The sequence below is a fragment of the Chiloscyllium plagiosum genome, unplaced genomic scaffold (assembly GCF_037043375.1).
Source record: "Chiloscyllium plagiosum isolate Xiang-an unplaced genomic scaffold, Cpla_swu_hap1 HiC_scaffold_30, whole genome shotgun sequence".
Lineage (NCBI taxonomy): Eukaryota > Metazoa > Chordata > Chondrichthyes > Orectolobiformes > Hemiscylliidae > Chiloscyllium > Chiloscyllium plagiosum.
Genome location: NW_028270168.1, coordinates 47,486,926 through 47,501,746, shown reverse-complemented (window position 1 = coordinate 47,501,746; position 14,821 = coordinate 47,486,926). Strand labels below are relative to the sequence as shown.

The 14,821-nt window shown below is 44.1% G+C and overlaps 1 protein-coding gene across 2 annotated transcripts in view; it reads left to right on the top strand.

Annotated features, from left to right (window-relative positions):
* The window catches only part of LOC122563748 (mitogen-activated protein kinase kinase kinase 5), a 172,836-nt gene that overhangs the window by 84,302 nt on the left and 73,713 nt on the right, over window positions 1-14,821 (top strand). For both annotated transcript variants that reach the window (XM_043717935.2, XM_043717937.2), the window contains one exon: window positions 6,829-6,941. In XM_043717935.2, coding sequence (XP_043573870.2) covers window positions 6,829-6,941 — 113 coding nt within the window. The remainder of the gene's footprint in view (window positions 1-6,828; window positions 6,942-14,821) is intronic.

Here is a 14,821-nt window from a genome sequence, read left to right as displayed (position 1 = left end):
CCTCTCTCTGTCTGAGGGTTTGTTTCTGAGCAGGGACACGCCTGCAGCATTACTGAAGCCTCCCCCACCCCACCCCACCAAATAGGATTGACACAGCCAGCACTTGCTAAGGCCACTTCCCATTTAGGAGACGAGGCAGCAGCACATTGCACGCCAGCCCAACCCCCCCTCCCCCCCCACCCCATCCAGCACCCGAACCCCACCCCTATTCAATCCCCCAACCACACCCCCCATCTGCCCCCCCCCATCTGATTCCCAGCCCCCAACCCCTGCCCCACCCTCTGAATCCCAACCATCTGATGAAGGAGCAGCACTCCAAAAGCTAGTGCTTCCAATTAAACCGGTTGGACGATAACCTGGTGTTGTGTGATTTTTTTAACTTTGTACACCCCAGTCCAACACCGGCATCTCCAAATTTTTGGCTAACATAGTGGCTTCTGACCTCATGATGGAGGGAAGGGCATTGAAGAGGCAGCTGAAGATGGTTGGGCCTAAGACACTCCCCTGAGGAACTCCTGTAGAGATGGTGCCCACAGGCTGCACTCCAGCCCTGAGAAACCTGCTCCTGGTGACATTATAACCCCATGTGTCAGTGCCAGCTATTGAAAGGATTCTGAAACTCAAGACCAAAAAACACTTTACTATGCAGTGTCACAATGTTAATATGTCACAAATCAAGGCTGTTCTGCCCATTGAGTTACTGCTAGCTCTTTATATCAACCCCATTCCCTCACTCTGTCCCCATAGCTCAACAAATGTATTTATCGCAGTGCCCACCCAGTTTTCAGTTGACGTGATCAGTTCTCTTCACTTCTGCCATCCTCAGAGCCAACTGTTTCCAGGTCACTAACACTCTGTGTTATATAAAAAAACAAGTTCTTTCTCACATCCCTCTGTATTTCTTGCCCAATATTTAAACTTTTTGCCTCCACGTCCTTGTACAATCAGCTGATGGGAACTGCTTGTGATAAGTCCCCTCTGCACCCTCTCGAAAACCCTCACATCTTCCCAAAACTGCACAGCGTGAGGTTTTAATTTTCTGTATGACTTTGATTTGGTCAAATTTGGGATCCTCACGTGCTTACTTTTCTTCCTGTCAGTCAGTAACTGTGATCACTGAGACATCTCTACTCAATACTAAAACCAGACTTAGAGTCATACAGCTTGGCAACAGACCCTTTGGTCCAACCAGTCCTTGCTACCAGTGTTCCCGAACTAAACTAGTCCCACTTGATTTATATCCGTCCAAACCTTTCCTCTTCATGAACTTTTCCACATGTTCTTTAAATGTTGTAACTTCACCGCGACTTCCTCAGGAAGTTCATGCCACATACAACCCACTCTTTTTGTTAAAAAGAAAGTTCTGAATTCTGCCTTTTGATATTTGATAGAATTCTGCATTCTTAAACTGACCAAACCAGATTATTGAATATCCAAACATGGAGAAAACGTGAAACAAATTTGCTGACAATAAAAACAAAATGGCTCTTTTTAAAGGAAATCTAACAGCTGATTCCTCAAGTTATGCAAAAATGGAAAGGGTTCTGTGCATAAATACTGCTTGAAAGATATTGACCTCTTATTTGTCAGACACACTGGGATCCGATGACACCCTGTATGGAAACTAGTTCTTGACACAGCTCAAAGACAGGAAATGTTGCAGGAGTGTGTGGGGCAGTGTTTGGAAAGAAGCCCCACTTTAGCACAAAGCCTGTGTCTTTGTCAAATCACTCATGAACAGGTAGAGTTTGGTTTCCATCTCTGTCCTATTTTGAGAATAAAGAGGGGAACCCTCCCCTGACCACTTGCCTCCCTCACTTCAAAGCACCAGTGCAGGAAACATGGTGTAGGTGATGAGTTATTGGAGTCAATACTGAGCACCAATGAACAGATGTGGGTGGGAGGCACTAGCATACCATGTCGTTGAGGATAAACTCAGATCCCAGCTCTGCCGAACTTCTCAGAGTTGTTCCCCTGAAACGTTCAACCTTTAAACAATAAAAACAGAAACTGCTGGTGAATCTCAGCGGGTCTGGCAGCATCTGTGGAGAGAAAACGGATTTAATGTTTCGATTCCAATGACCTGTCTCAGACAATGAACAAAACAGATGCTGCCAGACCTGCTGTGTTTCTCCAGCAGTTTTCATTCTTGTTTCAGATTTCCAGCATCCACTGTTCTTGTAGTCTTTAAACACTACGGTTGTTTTGTGTGGATCAATAGTTTGAACTGACTTCCTGAGAACATACAACTATTTGATGGAATTTGGAGGAATCCACTGACAAATGATATAGGATTCTGGTCCTTGGTGTTGACAATCTGTAAACAATCATAAAAGTGTATGATGTCAGTTATTTATGTGAAACCTCCTTGTACTGGCTTGTAACACCAGCCATAACATCCCTCATTCGGAAGAATGCTCTCTCCAAGATATAGACATGGAACCATTCAATAGGCTAGAATTGCTGTCAGTCTTTAATTGCTGTGACATGTTCTTCCTTGGGAATATTTCATCCCCATCAACACCCCCCATCTCTCCTCCTTCTCAGTTGTAGATTTAGATTAGATTACTTACAGTGTGGAAACAGGCCGTTCGGCCCAACAAGTCCACACCGACCCTCCGAAGAGCAACCCACCCAGACCCATTCCCCTACATTTACCCCTTCACCTAACACTACGGGCGGGCAATTTAGCATGGCCAATTCACCTAACCTGCACATTTTTGTACTGTGGGAGGAAACCGGAGCACCTGGAGGAAGCCCATGCAGACAGGGGGAGAATGTGCAAACTCCACACAGACAGTTGCCAGAGGCGGGAATGGAACCCAGGTCTCTGGCGCTGTGAGGCAGCAGCGCTAACCACTGTGCCACCGTACTTTCTCTCTGAATTGCCATCTGTACCATGGTCTGGATCTCAATTTCAACCCTTCTGCCCCCAATCCTCTCTGTCCTTAACCTGTGAATTCTTTTAAGCTGTGCCAATTTCAGGCAGTGGGGCACAGTGTGCATGTCACTGGAGTAGCAATCCAGAACCCCATGTTCTTGGGCATATGGGTTCAAATCCCACCACAACAGATGAAGAACTTGAATTCAAAACAAGGTTGGAATGAAAGGTTGGCCGAACACAGACCACCTAACCACTCTGTGGGGCATCATCAATTAAATCCCATCTGGTTACTGATGTCCTTCAGGGAAGGAAATTTGCAGTCCTTCCTTGATCTGGCCTACATGTGACTCCAGAGCCACAACAAGGTGGTTGATTCTGAACTGACCTCTGGGCAATTAGGATTGGGTAATAAATACTGGCCAGTGTTAGCCATATCCCATGAGCAAGTTTTGAAAAAAAAGCTGTGAGAAATTTCTGGTGAAATTCGCCTCGGAAAGGCGGTTGGAGCCTGTAACGTCGCTCTCCATTGTTTCTGACTTCAATCTGCACGTAAAAGTACATGTTGCCATAGCAACCCCTAGAGTAAACCATCACCAACAATGCCTGACAGATCAAAGACTGCAGTGGACCATAGAACACAGTGTACTTGCCATTCAATTGATTCTGCTATATTACCTGTGATTACATGGGTGCCAAAAAGGATTTCACAAGAGAATCTCTGCTTATCATGACATTTATGCAGTAGAAAATGGATGAATCCTTTTAGTGCAGGTAGTAGACTAAAAGTCTTGATACAAACCAATAGTTGGAGCCAGAGGGGAATTGGAGAGAGAAATGGATGACAAATAGTAGAGGCTATTGGAGATGAAATGTTTGACCTACAGTTTGTGACCCTTCGAAAACTGACTTAATGATCAATGAATACCTGTATTTTGTCAGATGTTCTAGCGCAAAGCACTTGAGGAAATATTTGAAGAGAAATTATTCGCGAGGAGATGGGGAACCCATTAATGTGATTCATTAGGCAATTCTTTAAAAAGTAGCAGCACAGGGAGGGTGTTCAGATTTGTGCATTCCAGAAGTTTCTTTCCTTGAAATGTTGTATAAGGCAACTCCCAGTGAAAAGCCTGCGGCCTCCGACAACCTAAAACCCAAACAGATGTGTGTTGTGAATTGTTATAGCAGGTATAGTCCCAACGCAAAATACTGCAGGCTGTGGAAATGTGAATCAGAGAAAATCAGAGAATATAGAAAAAACTCAGCCAGTCGGGTGGTGTCTGAGGGGTTGGGAGAGAGAAACTGAAACTAAGCTTCAAACATTTTTGATCAATTATGACAAAGTTTAAAGATATTAAAGTTTCTCTTTTAAAAATTGTTGGTCTCTACAGATGCCATGAAAATACAATGCAAGGCCCAACTCATAAATACTGTAGCATGAAATTGTCTGAATCACAACTGAATGCAAAAGCAAAGTTGAATGTAGTCAAAAACAAAATCAGACCAACTGCAGGTAAAACTCTCTGGTATCTTAAACTGTTCTCTCCACCAACATTTTTAGTTGAACTTCCACCAAATCTTTAACATAAGCTCAGTATCATGTATGCTTGAGGAGTGACAGATGGAGTTTAATTTATATAAATGTGAGGTCGTGCATTTTGGAAAGGCAAATCAGGGCAAGACATTTATACTTAATGGTAAGGTCCCAGGGAGTGTTGCTGAACAAAGAGACCTTGGAGTGCAGGTTCATAGCTCCTTGAAAGTGGAGTCGCAGGTAGACAGGATAGTGAAGAAGGCATTTAGTATGCTTGCCATTATTGGTCAGTGCATTGAGTATAGGAGTATAGGTCATGTTGTGGGCGGCACGGTGGCACAGTGGTTAGCACTGCTGCCTCACAGCGCCAGAGACCCGGGTTCAATTCCCGACTCAGGCGACTGACTGTGTGGAGTTTGCACATTCTCCCCGTGTCTGCGTGGGTTTCCTCCGGGTGCTCCGGTTTCCTCCCACAGTCACAAAGATGTGCGGGTTAGGTGAATTGGCCATGCTAAACTGCCCGTAGTGTTAGGTTAAAAGGGGTAAATGTAGGGGTATGGGTGGGTTGCGCTTTGGCGGGTCAGTGTGGACTTGTTGGGCCGAAGGGCCTGTTTCCACACTGTAAGTAATCTAATGTTCTGGCTGGACAGGCCATTGATTAAGCCACTTTTGGAATACTGTGTTCAATTCTGGTCTCCCTGCTATAGGAAGGTTGCTGTGAAACTTGAAAGGGTTCAAAAAAGCTTTACAAGGATGTTGCCAGGAATGCAAGGTTTGAACTATAGGGTGAGGCTGAACAGGCTGGGGCTATTTGTGGGCGGCACGGTAGCTCAGTGGTTAGCACTGCTGCCTTACAGCGCCAGGGACCCGGGTTCAATTCCAGTCTCGGGTGACTGTCTGTGTGGAGTTTGCACATTCTCCCCGTGTCTGTGTGGGCTTCCTTCCACAGTCCAAAGATGTGCAGGTTAGGTGAATTGACCATGCTAAATTGCCCATAGTGTGCAGAGATGTGTAGGTTAGGTATGTTAGTCAGGAGAAATGTAACGGAATGGGTCTAGGAGGGTTACCCTTCAGAGTGTCGGTGTGGACTTGTTGGGCCAAATGGCCTGTTTCCACACTGTAGGGATTCTATTTTTGCTGGAAGCTGAGAGGTGGCTTTGTAGAGGCTTGTAAGATCATGAGGAGCATGGATAGTGTCAAGAGCCAAGGTCATTTCCCTTGGGTGGGAGAGTCCAAAACTAGAGGGCATAGTTTTAAGGTAGAAGGGAAAAGATTTAAAAGGGACCTAAGGGGCAACTTTTTCATGCAGAGGGTGGTGTCTTTATGGAATGAGCTGCCAGAGGAGGTGGTGGAGGCTGGTACAATTACAACATTTAAAAGGCATCTGGATGGGTATGTAAATAAGAAGGGTTTAGAGAGGTATGGGCCAAAGGCTGGCAAGTGGGACTAGGTTAATTTAGGATATCTGGTCAACATGGACGAGTTGGACTAAAGGGCCTGTTTCCGTGCTGTACATCTCTATAACTCCATGCTCAGAGATTTGTTTTACCTTATATTCCCGGAAGTGGAATTTGACTCAGTGAAGTAGAGACCTAATCAAAGAATCTGACTACCTATTGGTACCAGGCACTGATTGCCCCATTGGGAAAAGTGTAAATATTTCATTGTCACACACCAGGTGACTTCAGTTTCAGAGCAAATGCTTCACGACTGTTTATCACTTTTGTGACAATACTAGGGCTTTAAGAGGTGTATTTTGTCTTGTTTTATTTGAAGAGCAGTTTTAGGACAGAAGTATGGAGCTGTCTATTTGAATCCAATAAAGCAAACAGCTTGTGTGGTGTTGCGCTTTTTAAAAAGTAGGCACAATAGAAGCAGCCTGAATGGGTGGGGTCAAGCTTTCACAGAACCAGGAGTTTTAGTTTTAGTTTTTCAGTAGCTGTTGCTGGAGTCTTGAAGCTGAGTTTGGAAACTGCAGTACATCACTCCCTGCTACTCTGTCTCTCTCTCTGATCTGAGTTTTCCATTGGTGTTCTTTCCTCCTGGACTGGAGAACTGCATGTGAGACAAGCTGTTTTACTGAATTGCCTTTAGCAAGGATGTGTTTATGTGATGTTGCTGTATTGGAACAATTACTGTTCAGTAGTTAAATGACCTGTTATTCTGCTCAGTTTCCCAATAGAGTTAATTCTTCTAATTTCTTCTTTCTTTTCTTGTATTTTGTTGTATTTTTTGTTTGTTGTATAGTATATGATTAAAGTGTGTTTTACTTCAAATTTGGTATTTGACCAATCAACTTGCAACAAAAACTGAATGCCTTTAACATAAGAAAAAGTTAGGATCTAGGCTATCTTCTTCCTATGTTTTGAGGGTTTGATCTGGTCAATGACACTTTGCTGTTTTGTCCCTGCAGGTATGGGATGGCCTTTGAGCATGAGCCCACGCTGCACTCGGGGATTAATGTTGCTGTGTTCCTCATGGCTGCCGGACATCAATTTGACACCTCACCTGAACTTCGGAAGATAGGTAACATTTACTACATTGATCATTCCTAATGGACTGCATGAGTTAGAACATGGAACATTACAGCAGAGTAGAGGCCCTTCGGTCCACGATGTTGTGCTGAGCATTTATCTTAATCTGAGATCAACCTAACCTACACACTCCTCAATTTACTGTTGTCCATGTGCTTGTCCTGCAATCACTTAAATGTCCCTAAAGTGTCTGACTCTTCTACCACCACTGGCAGTGCATTCCACACAGCCACCACACTCTGTGTAAAGAACCTACCTCTGATATCTCCCGTATACCTTCCTCCAATCATCTTAAAATTATGACCCCTCGTAATAGCCATTTCTGCCCTGGGGAAAAGTCTCTGGCTATCTACTCTATCTATGCCTCTCATTAACTTGTACACCACTATCAAGTCACCTCTCTTCCTCCTTCTCTCCATTGTGAAAAACCCAAGTTCACTCAACCTCTCTTCATAAGACAAGCCTTCCGATCCAGGCAGCATTCTGGTAAATCTCCTCTGCACCCTCTCTAAAGCATCTACATCCATTCTATTTTGAGGCGACCAGAACTGGACATAATATTCCAAGAGTGGTCTAACCAGGGTTTTATAGAGCTGCAGAAAATCCTTGTGGCTTGTAAACTCAACTCCCCGTTAATGAAAACCAAAGCACCATATGCCTTCTTACAACTCTATCAACTTGGGTGGCAGCTTTGAGGTATGTGGACCCCAAGATCCCATTGTTTCTCCACACTGCCAAGAATCCTTTCTTTAAATCTGTATTCAGCATTCAAATGAATCACTTCACATTTATCCAGGTTGAACTCCATCTGCCACTTCTCAGCCCAGCTCTGCATCAATGTCATGTTGCAGGCTGCAACAGCCCTCGACACTATCTACAACACCACTGACCTTTGTGTCATCAGCAAACTTACTAACCCACCCTTCCACTTCTTCATCCAAGTCATTTATAAAAACTACAAAGAGCAGGGGCCCAAGAACAGATCCCTGCGGGACACCACTGGTCACCGACCTCCAAGCGGAATACCATCCATCCACTACCACTGTCTTTTTTCAGCCAGCCAATTCTGAATCCAGACAGCCAAATGTCCCTGTATCCCATACCTCCTAACTTTCCGAATGAGCCTGCCGTAAGGAACCTTATCAAATGTCTTACTGAAATCCATATACACCACATCCACTGCTCGATCTTTGTCACATCCTCAAAGAACTCAATAAAGCTTGTGAGGCATGACCTGCCCCTTGCAAAGCCACGCTGACTATCTTTAATCAAACTATGTTTTTCCAAATAGTCATAAATTCTATCTCTCAGAGTCCTATCCAGTACCTTGTTTACTACAGATGTAAGACTGACTGGTCTGTAATTCCCAGGGATTTCCCTATTCCTTTCTTAAACAGAGGAACAACATTCGCCTTCCTGCAATCACCTGGTACTGCTCCTGTGGAGAGTGAGGATGCAAAGATCATCGCCAGAGGCGCAGCAATCTCATTCCTGGCTTCCCGTAGTAACCTTGGATATATCTGGCCAGGCCCTGGGGACTTCCCAGAATTTCCAGCACACCCACTTTCTTAATGTCAATCTGGTCAAGGCCATTACCTGGCCCCCGGTGTTCTCACTATCAACAAGGTCCCTCTCTCTAGTGAATACTGAAACAAAAATCTCATTTAGGATCTCCCCTACCTCTTCAGACTCCAGGCACAAGTTCCCTGCACTATCTCTGATCGGCCCTACCCTCGCTCTGATCATTCTCTTATTCCTCATGTAAGTGTAGAACGCCTTTGGGTTTTCTCTAATCCTTCCCACCAAGGCTTTTACATTTCCCTCCTTGCTTTTCTTAGTCCATTTTTGAGTTCTTTCCTAGCTACCCTGTAATCCTCTAAAGCTGTGCCAGATCCTTGCTTCCTCAACCTCAAGTAAGCTTCCTTCTTTTTGACAAGATAATCCTCTGCTATTGTCATCCAAGGCTTCTTCACCTTACCATTCCTTGCCTGTCTCAGTGGGACCAAGTTAGCCAACACTCGCAACAAGTGCTCCTTAAACATCCTTCACATTTCTGTTGTGCATTTCCTGTAGAACAATTGTTCCCAATTTATACTCCACAGCTCCTGTCTAATAGCAGTATAATTTCCCCTCCCCCAATTAAATACATTTCCATACTGTCTGCTCCTATCCCTCTCCATGGTGATGGTAAAGGTGAGGCAGTTGCGGTCACTGTCACCGAAATGCTGTCCCAACAAGAGATCTGACACTTGGCCTGGCTCATTGCCAAACACCAAATCCAATATGGCCTCCTCCTATTTGGCCTATCTGCATATTGAGTCAGGAATCCTTCCTGGACACACCTGACAAAATTGGCTCTATCCAGACCATCTGCATTGAGGAGGTTCCAATCTATATTAGGGAAGTTGAAGTCACCCATGACAACAACCCTGTTATTTCTGCACCTTTCCAAGATCTGCTGTCTAATCTGTCCTTCTCTGCTGCTATTGGGGGGTCTGTAGAAAACACCCAACAAAGTGACTGCTCCTTTCCTGCTACTGACTTCCACCCATACTGACTCAGTAGACAAACCCTGCTCAACAATCTCATGTTCTGCAGCTGTGGTGCACTCTCTAATTAACAATGCTACTCCCCCTCCTCTTTTACCCCCACCCTCGCTCCCTGTACTTTTTAAAAGGTCTAAACCCTGGAACATCCAACAACCATTCCTGCCCCTGTGAAATCCATATCTCCGTTATGACAGCAATAGATGATGAATAATCTGTAACTCCGCAGAATCAGCCTTAAAATGATTAAATGCACATTTTGCATTTAACAAAAAATGCAATGGCTGTTTCTGGGAAGTTGTTTGAACTGGGATCAGGATGGAAACTGGCAAAGCCTGACCAAATGGAAATATTCAGCTGGTCAGCCAGTGTGTGTAGGGGTGGGAGAGAGAAACAACAACTGTGTTACCTGACAGAGTGAACCTCATGACTCCAAGACTCTATGAGGTTCAGCAATATGAAACATGAACTATGTTTCTCTCTCCCCACAGGTGCAGCCAGACCTGTTGAATATTTCCAGCATTTTCTGTTTGCATTCTAGATTTTCAGCATCTGGAGAATTACGGATTTGTGTTCCTATTCTAACTCATACAATTTAATCCCAAAGTACTGCAGCATTTATTGGGTTTGTCCATGCATAATGATTTTATCGTCTGTAGAGACCAGTAACTTTCAAAAGAGAAGTTCTGACTTCCGGTTAATGGCTGAAAAGGTGACTCCTCAAGAGTTAATAAGTTTTAAAAAGCCATTTTCTGCATCAGATAATTTTTAAAAATGCTATTGCCAAAACAGAATGGTGCTTGTTGGCAATTTATATTTTAAACTGTAGTAATAAAGAATGCCTTGTTATTTGTTACACATTGCACTCCTCCAAGAATTAGAATTCTTTTAGCAACAATTCATAATTGCACCCAGTTTCAAATAAGTTGTTTCCCATAACTTTCCCAAGCTGGGCAGTGTGTAATCCCAGGACTGTCTCTCACCACAAATATAATACTGTGGACTGTTCCCTCAAAGTCCAGGCTAGGCAAATCTTCCAGCCTTTTTAACTCTTGGCAAACCTGGTTTTCAAACTGAGCATGAACTCCCTTCCAAGTTCTGTGGGGTAAAGAATAGAGCCAGCATTTTCTCTAATGTTGCAGGCTTGGCTAATGTCACTACTGAAGAAGGGCTTATGCCCGAAACGTTGATTCTCCTGCTCCTCGGATGCTGCCTGGCCTGCTGTGTTTTTCCAGCACCACATTTTTCAACTCTGGTACTCCAGCATCTGCAGTCCTCACTTTCTCCTAATGTCACTACTTGCTCTCTACATCTTCAGGAAACACCAAATAAACCTGTGTCTGCCATCTATGACATTGCGAGTTTTATAGGGAAGTTCTCTCACCTGATCTGAAGATCTACTTCCTTCTCCATAGAAACAGGGAACTGGATAGTCCTTAGCATCTTAGTAGAAATGTTAATTAGTCGTCTTATATTGCAACATTCATTTAGCCTGCAGGTAAATAAGTAGTTTACAGTGGAAATGCTTACAGCTTGATATTAATAACGTCTCTCTGGGATCTTTGGGGACTCATGGACTGCTTCTTGTAAAACTCAGGAACATGTCATTATCATCAGTTATAAATACTTTGCACCTCCAACTCAATAACTCAATCTGAATCAACTTCAGGTCTCTAGCAATTAAACCGCCCAAGCTAAATTTTGTGCAGTCTCCAGCCCATGCCATTTTAAAAAGGCTTTCATTTACCCTCCACTCGAAGTTACAGTTTCAATCTATAACACTCGTACAAACTAAAAGATACAGCTCTAAAACATCATAATTCTACGAACCACACAATTCTATTAGCTAACCTGGGAATTTAAGGCAGAAATAAATTGGTTCCCTCATTAGTGAAAAATCTGAGGATATCGGGAGCGGGTGGAATGGTGTCTTTCAGGCTACAGTGAGATCAGCTATGATTTTATTAAATTGCAGACCAGATTGAGAGGCTGATCAGTCTTGCTCCAAAAATGTGTGACTGTGTGAATTTACCGCCAAGGAATTGCGGTGAGATGATTAATTTGCCTGATATTCGTCCATTGCTTAATCCCAGTGACTCTGGGGGATCTTCAAGCAGACTGTAAATGATGAAATGACAATATTTTATTTAGGAGCTGCTTTGGTGGTCTCATTCCATCCCTAAATTTTGTTTTAGCTTTCAAAGTATTTGTTAAATTGAAGTGTTGAATTTTAATTTACTTGTGTAAATTTTTGCCCAGAATTAAAAAGAATATTGTCAGTAAAAGATAACTTATCTCGAGGTTTGTGTAAAGATTTGTAGCTCGGGTGCCGATTGTCATGGTTGTGGGTATGTTCACTGAGCTGGAAAGTTGATTTGCAGATGTTTCATCCCCTGTCCAGGTGGCACCTTCAGTGCTTTGGAGCCTATTGTGAAGTGCTGCTGTACTGTGCCTTCTGGAATTTATTTGAGTTCCGTTTCTGCTGCTTTCGGTTGCCAGTTCCAGCTGTTCGTTGTAGTGGCCGGTATATTGGGTCCAGGTCTGTGTGTTTGTTGAGAATGTCCCTGGATGAGTCCCTTGCTTCGAGGACTTCTCTGGGTGTCCTCTGTTTGGCTTGTCCTATGGGCATTGTGCAGTCCCAGTCAAATTTGGGCTCCCTGTCATCTGTGTGTATGGCTACCAGGAACAGCTAGTGGTGACGAGGACATGCCACAACTGGCATGGTGGCTCAGTGGTTAGCAACTGCTGCCTCACAGCGCCAGGGACCTGGGTTCGATTCCACCTTCAGATGACTGTCTGTGTGGAGTTTGCACATTCTCCCCGTGTCTGCATGGGTTTCCTCCCACAATCCAAAGATGTGCAGGTCAGGTGTAGTGGTCATGATAAATTCCCCGTAGTGTTAGGTGCATTAGTCAGGGGAAATGTAGAGAAATAAGGGAATGGGTCTGGATGGGTTACTCTTCGGAGGGTTGGTGTGTGGACCTGCTGGGCTGAGTGGCCTGTTTCCACACTGTAGAGACTCTAAGTAACAAACTAACTCACTCACCATGTTACCTTACATTAAAAAGCGTCTCCGAACTGACAGCCAGGCTTGTCCGACCATTGGGATTCATGACAGCCCATAAACCGACAACCGTGCTCAGGCAGCGACTCACCAGAACAAAAGACCCTATACCCATCATGTGCAAGACTAACATAATTTATAAGATTCCATGCAGAGACTGCACGAAACACTGTGCAGGACAAACAGGCAGACAACTAACAATCCGCATCCACAAACACCGACTAGCCAGTAAACACCATGACCAGCTGCGTAGCCTTGCATACAGATGACAAGGGACCACAAATTCAACAGGAACAGCACAACAATCATAGTACAAGCTAAACAAAGGACAGCCAGAGAATTCCTAAAAGCATGGGACTCATCCATGGACTCTATCCGCAAACACATCGATCTGGACCCAATATATCGGCCACTACAACGAACAGCTGGAACCGGCAACTAGAAGCAGCAGAAACGGAGCCAAATAAATTCCAGAATACACAGTACAGCAGTGCCTCACAGGAGGCTCCAAAGCACTGAAGATGTCACCTAGACAGGGGACGAGACGTCTGCAAATCAACTTCCCAGCACAGCCATGATAACTTAACTTCTCTGCACTATTTTCTCTTGATGTGTGAGATTTTCTAAGTCTGAAATTTGGTTTGGATTATTAAATTGTGTAAAAGAATCATAAACCAGATTGCACACTTTTTGATAGGGTCAGTGAAGGTTAGATTGCTTCGTTTCTGTTGCTCTGTGATTTTCTGTGGCATGCTACCGTATCGTTGCAACAAGTGAAAGTCACATTGTTTGATTGATTTATTGTTGTCACATGTACCGAGATACAGTGAAAAGTACTGTTTTCCATGCTATGCAGGCAGATTGTACCATACAAAATGCGTCAGGATATCAGAACTGAATGCAGAGTACGGTGATACAGCTGCAGAGAAGGTACAGAGAGAGAGAGAGGGAGATCAGAATTAACATTTGAGAAGTCTGCCTTCATAACAGTGGGGAAGAAGCTGTTCTTGAATCTAATTGTACGTGTATACAAACTTGTATAACTTCTGCCCAATGGAAGAGGGTGGAAGAGAGGATAACCAGGTTGGCAGGGGGCTTTGATTATGTTGGTTGCTTTCCTGAGGCAGCCGGAAGTATAGATGGAGTCAATGGAAGGCTGGTCTGTATGTTGGACTGGGCTGTGTTCACGACTCTCTGTAGTTTCTTGTGATCTTGGAAAGAGCAGTTGCTATACCACACTGTGATGTATCCAGATAGGATGCTTTCTATGGTGCATCGATAAAAATATGGGCATGCCGAATTTCATTAGCCTCATGAGAAAGTAAAGACTGTGCCAAATGTTGAAGCTTGCTGTAATAATTCTTCATTGGAAGAATGGAGAACTCACCTTGTACAGGTAATCTATTTTGACAAACATGCAGGCCCAGGAATTGAAAAGGTTTTTTCTCAATACAGGTTCTTAAATACCCCATGAACCCCGAAAGCACTTGTAGTACAGGGAGAGACTGGAGCTGTTTTCCCTGAAGCATCAGAGGCTAAGGGTTGACCTTACAGAGGTTTATAAAATCATGAAGGGAATGGATAGGGTGAATAGCCAAGGTCTTTTTCCCAGACCAGGGAAGTCCAAAAAATAGAGGTTATAGCTTTAAGGTGAGAGGGGAAAGATTTTAAAAAGGACCTAAGGGGCAGCTTCTTCACACAGAGGGTTGTGCTTTTATGGAACAAGCTGCCAGAGGAAGTGGTGGAGGCTGGTACAATTACAGCATTTAAACGGCATCCGGATGGGTTTGTGAAGGGTTTAGAGGGATATGGGCCAAGTGCTGGCAAATGGGACCAGGTCAGATTGGGATGGCTGGTAGGTATGGAGACTTGGACCAAAGTGTCTGTTTCCATGCTGCATGTTCATAGACTGTGTGGTATCAATGGGTCATTAAATAGACTTCTGACCAATTGCTTGCAAGTGACTTACTGTTGAGAGGATGTTTGGACAGTGCCACTGTTAAGCTTTATAGTAATTATAGTGGGTATTGCCACCATAACATTGAGTGTTGTTACAGATTCAGAAGTCACAGAAGAAGGGCCAATGTGATTGTGCTGATGGCAGATTTTGGGGGTGGCTCAGTGGTTCGCACTGCTGCCTCACAGTGCCAGGGACCCAGGTTCAATTCCAGCCTTGAGTGTGTGGAGTTTGCACACTCTCCCCGTGTCTGTCCAGTAGGATATTCAGACTCATTCAGTATAAGTTGACCTGCTTTGCTAATA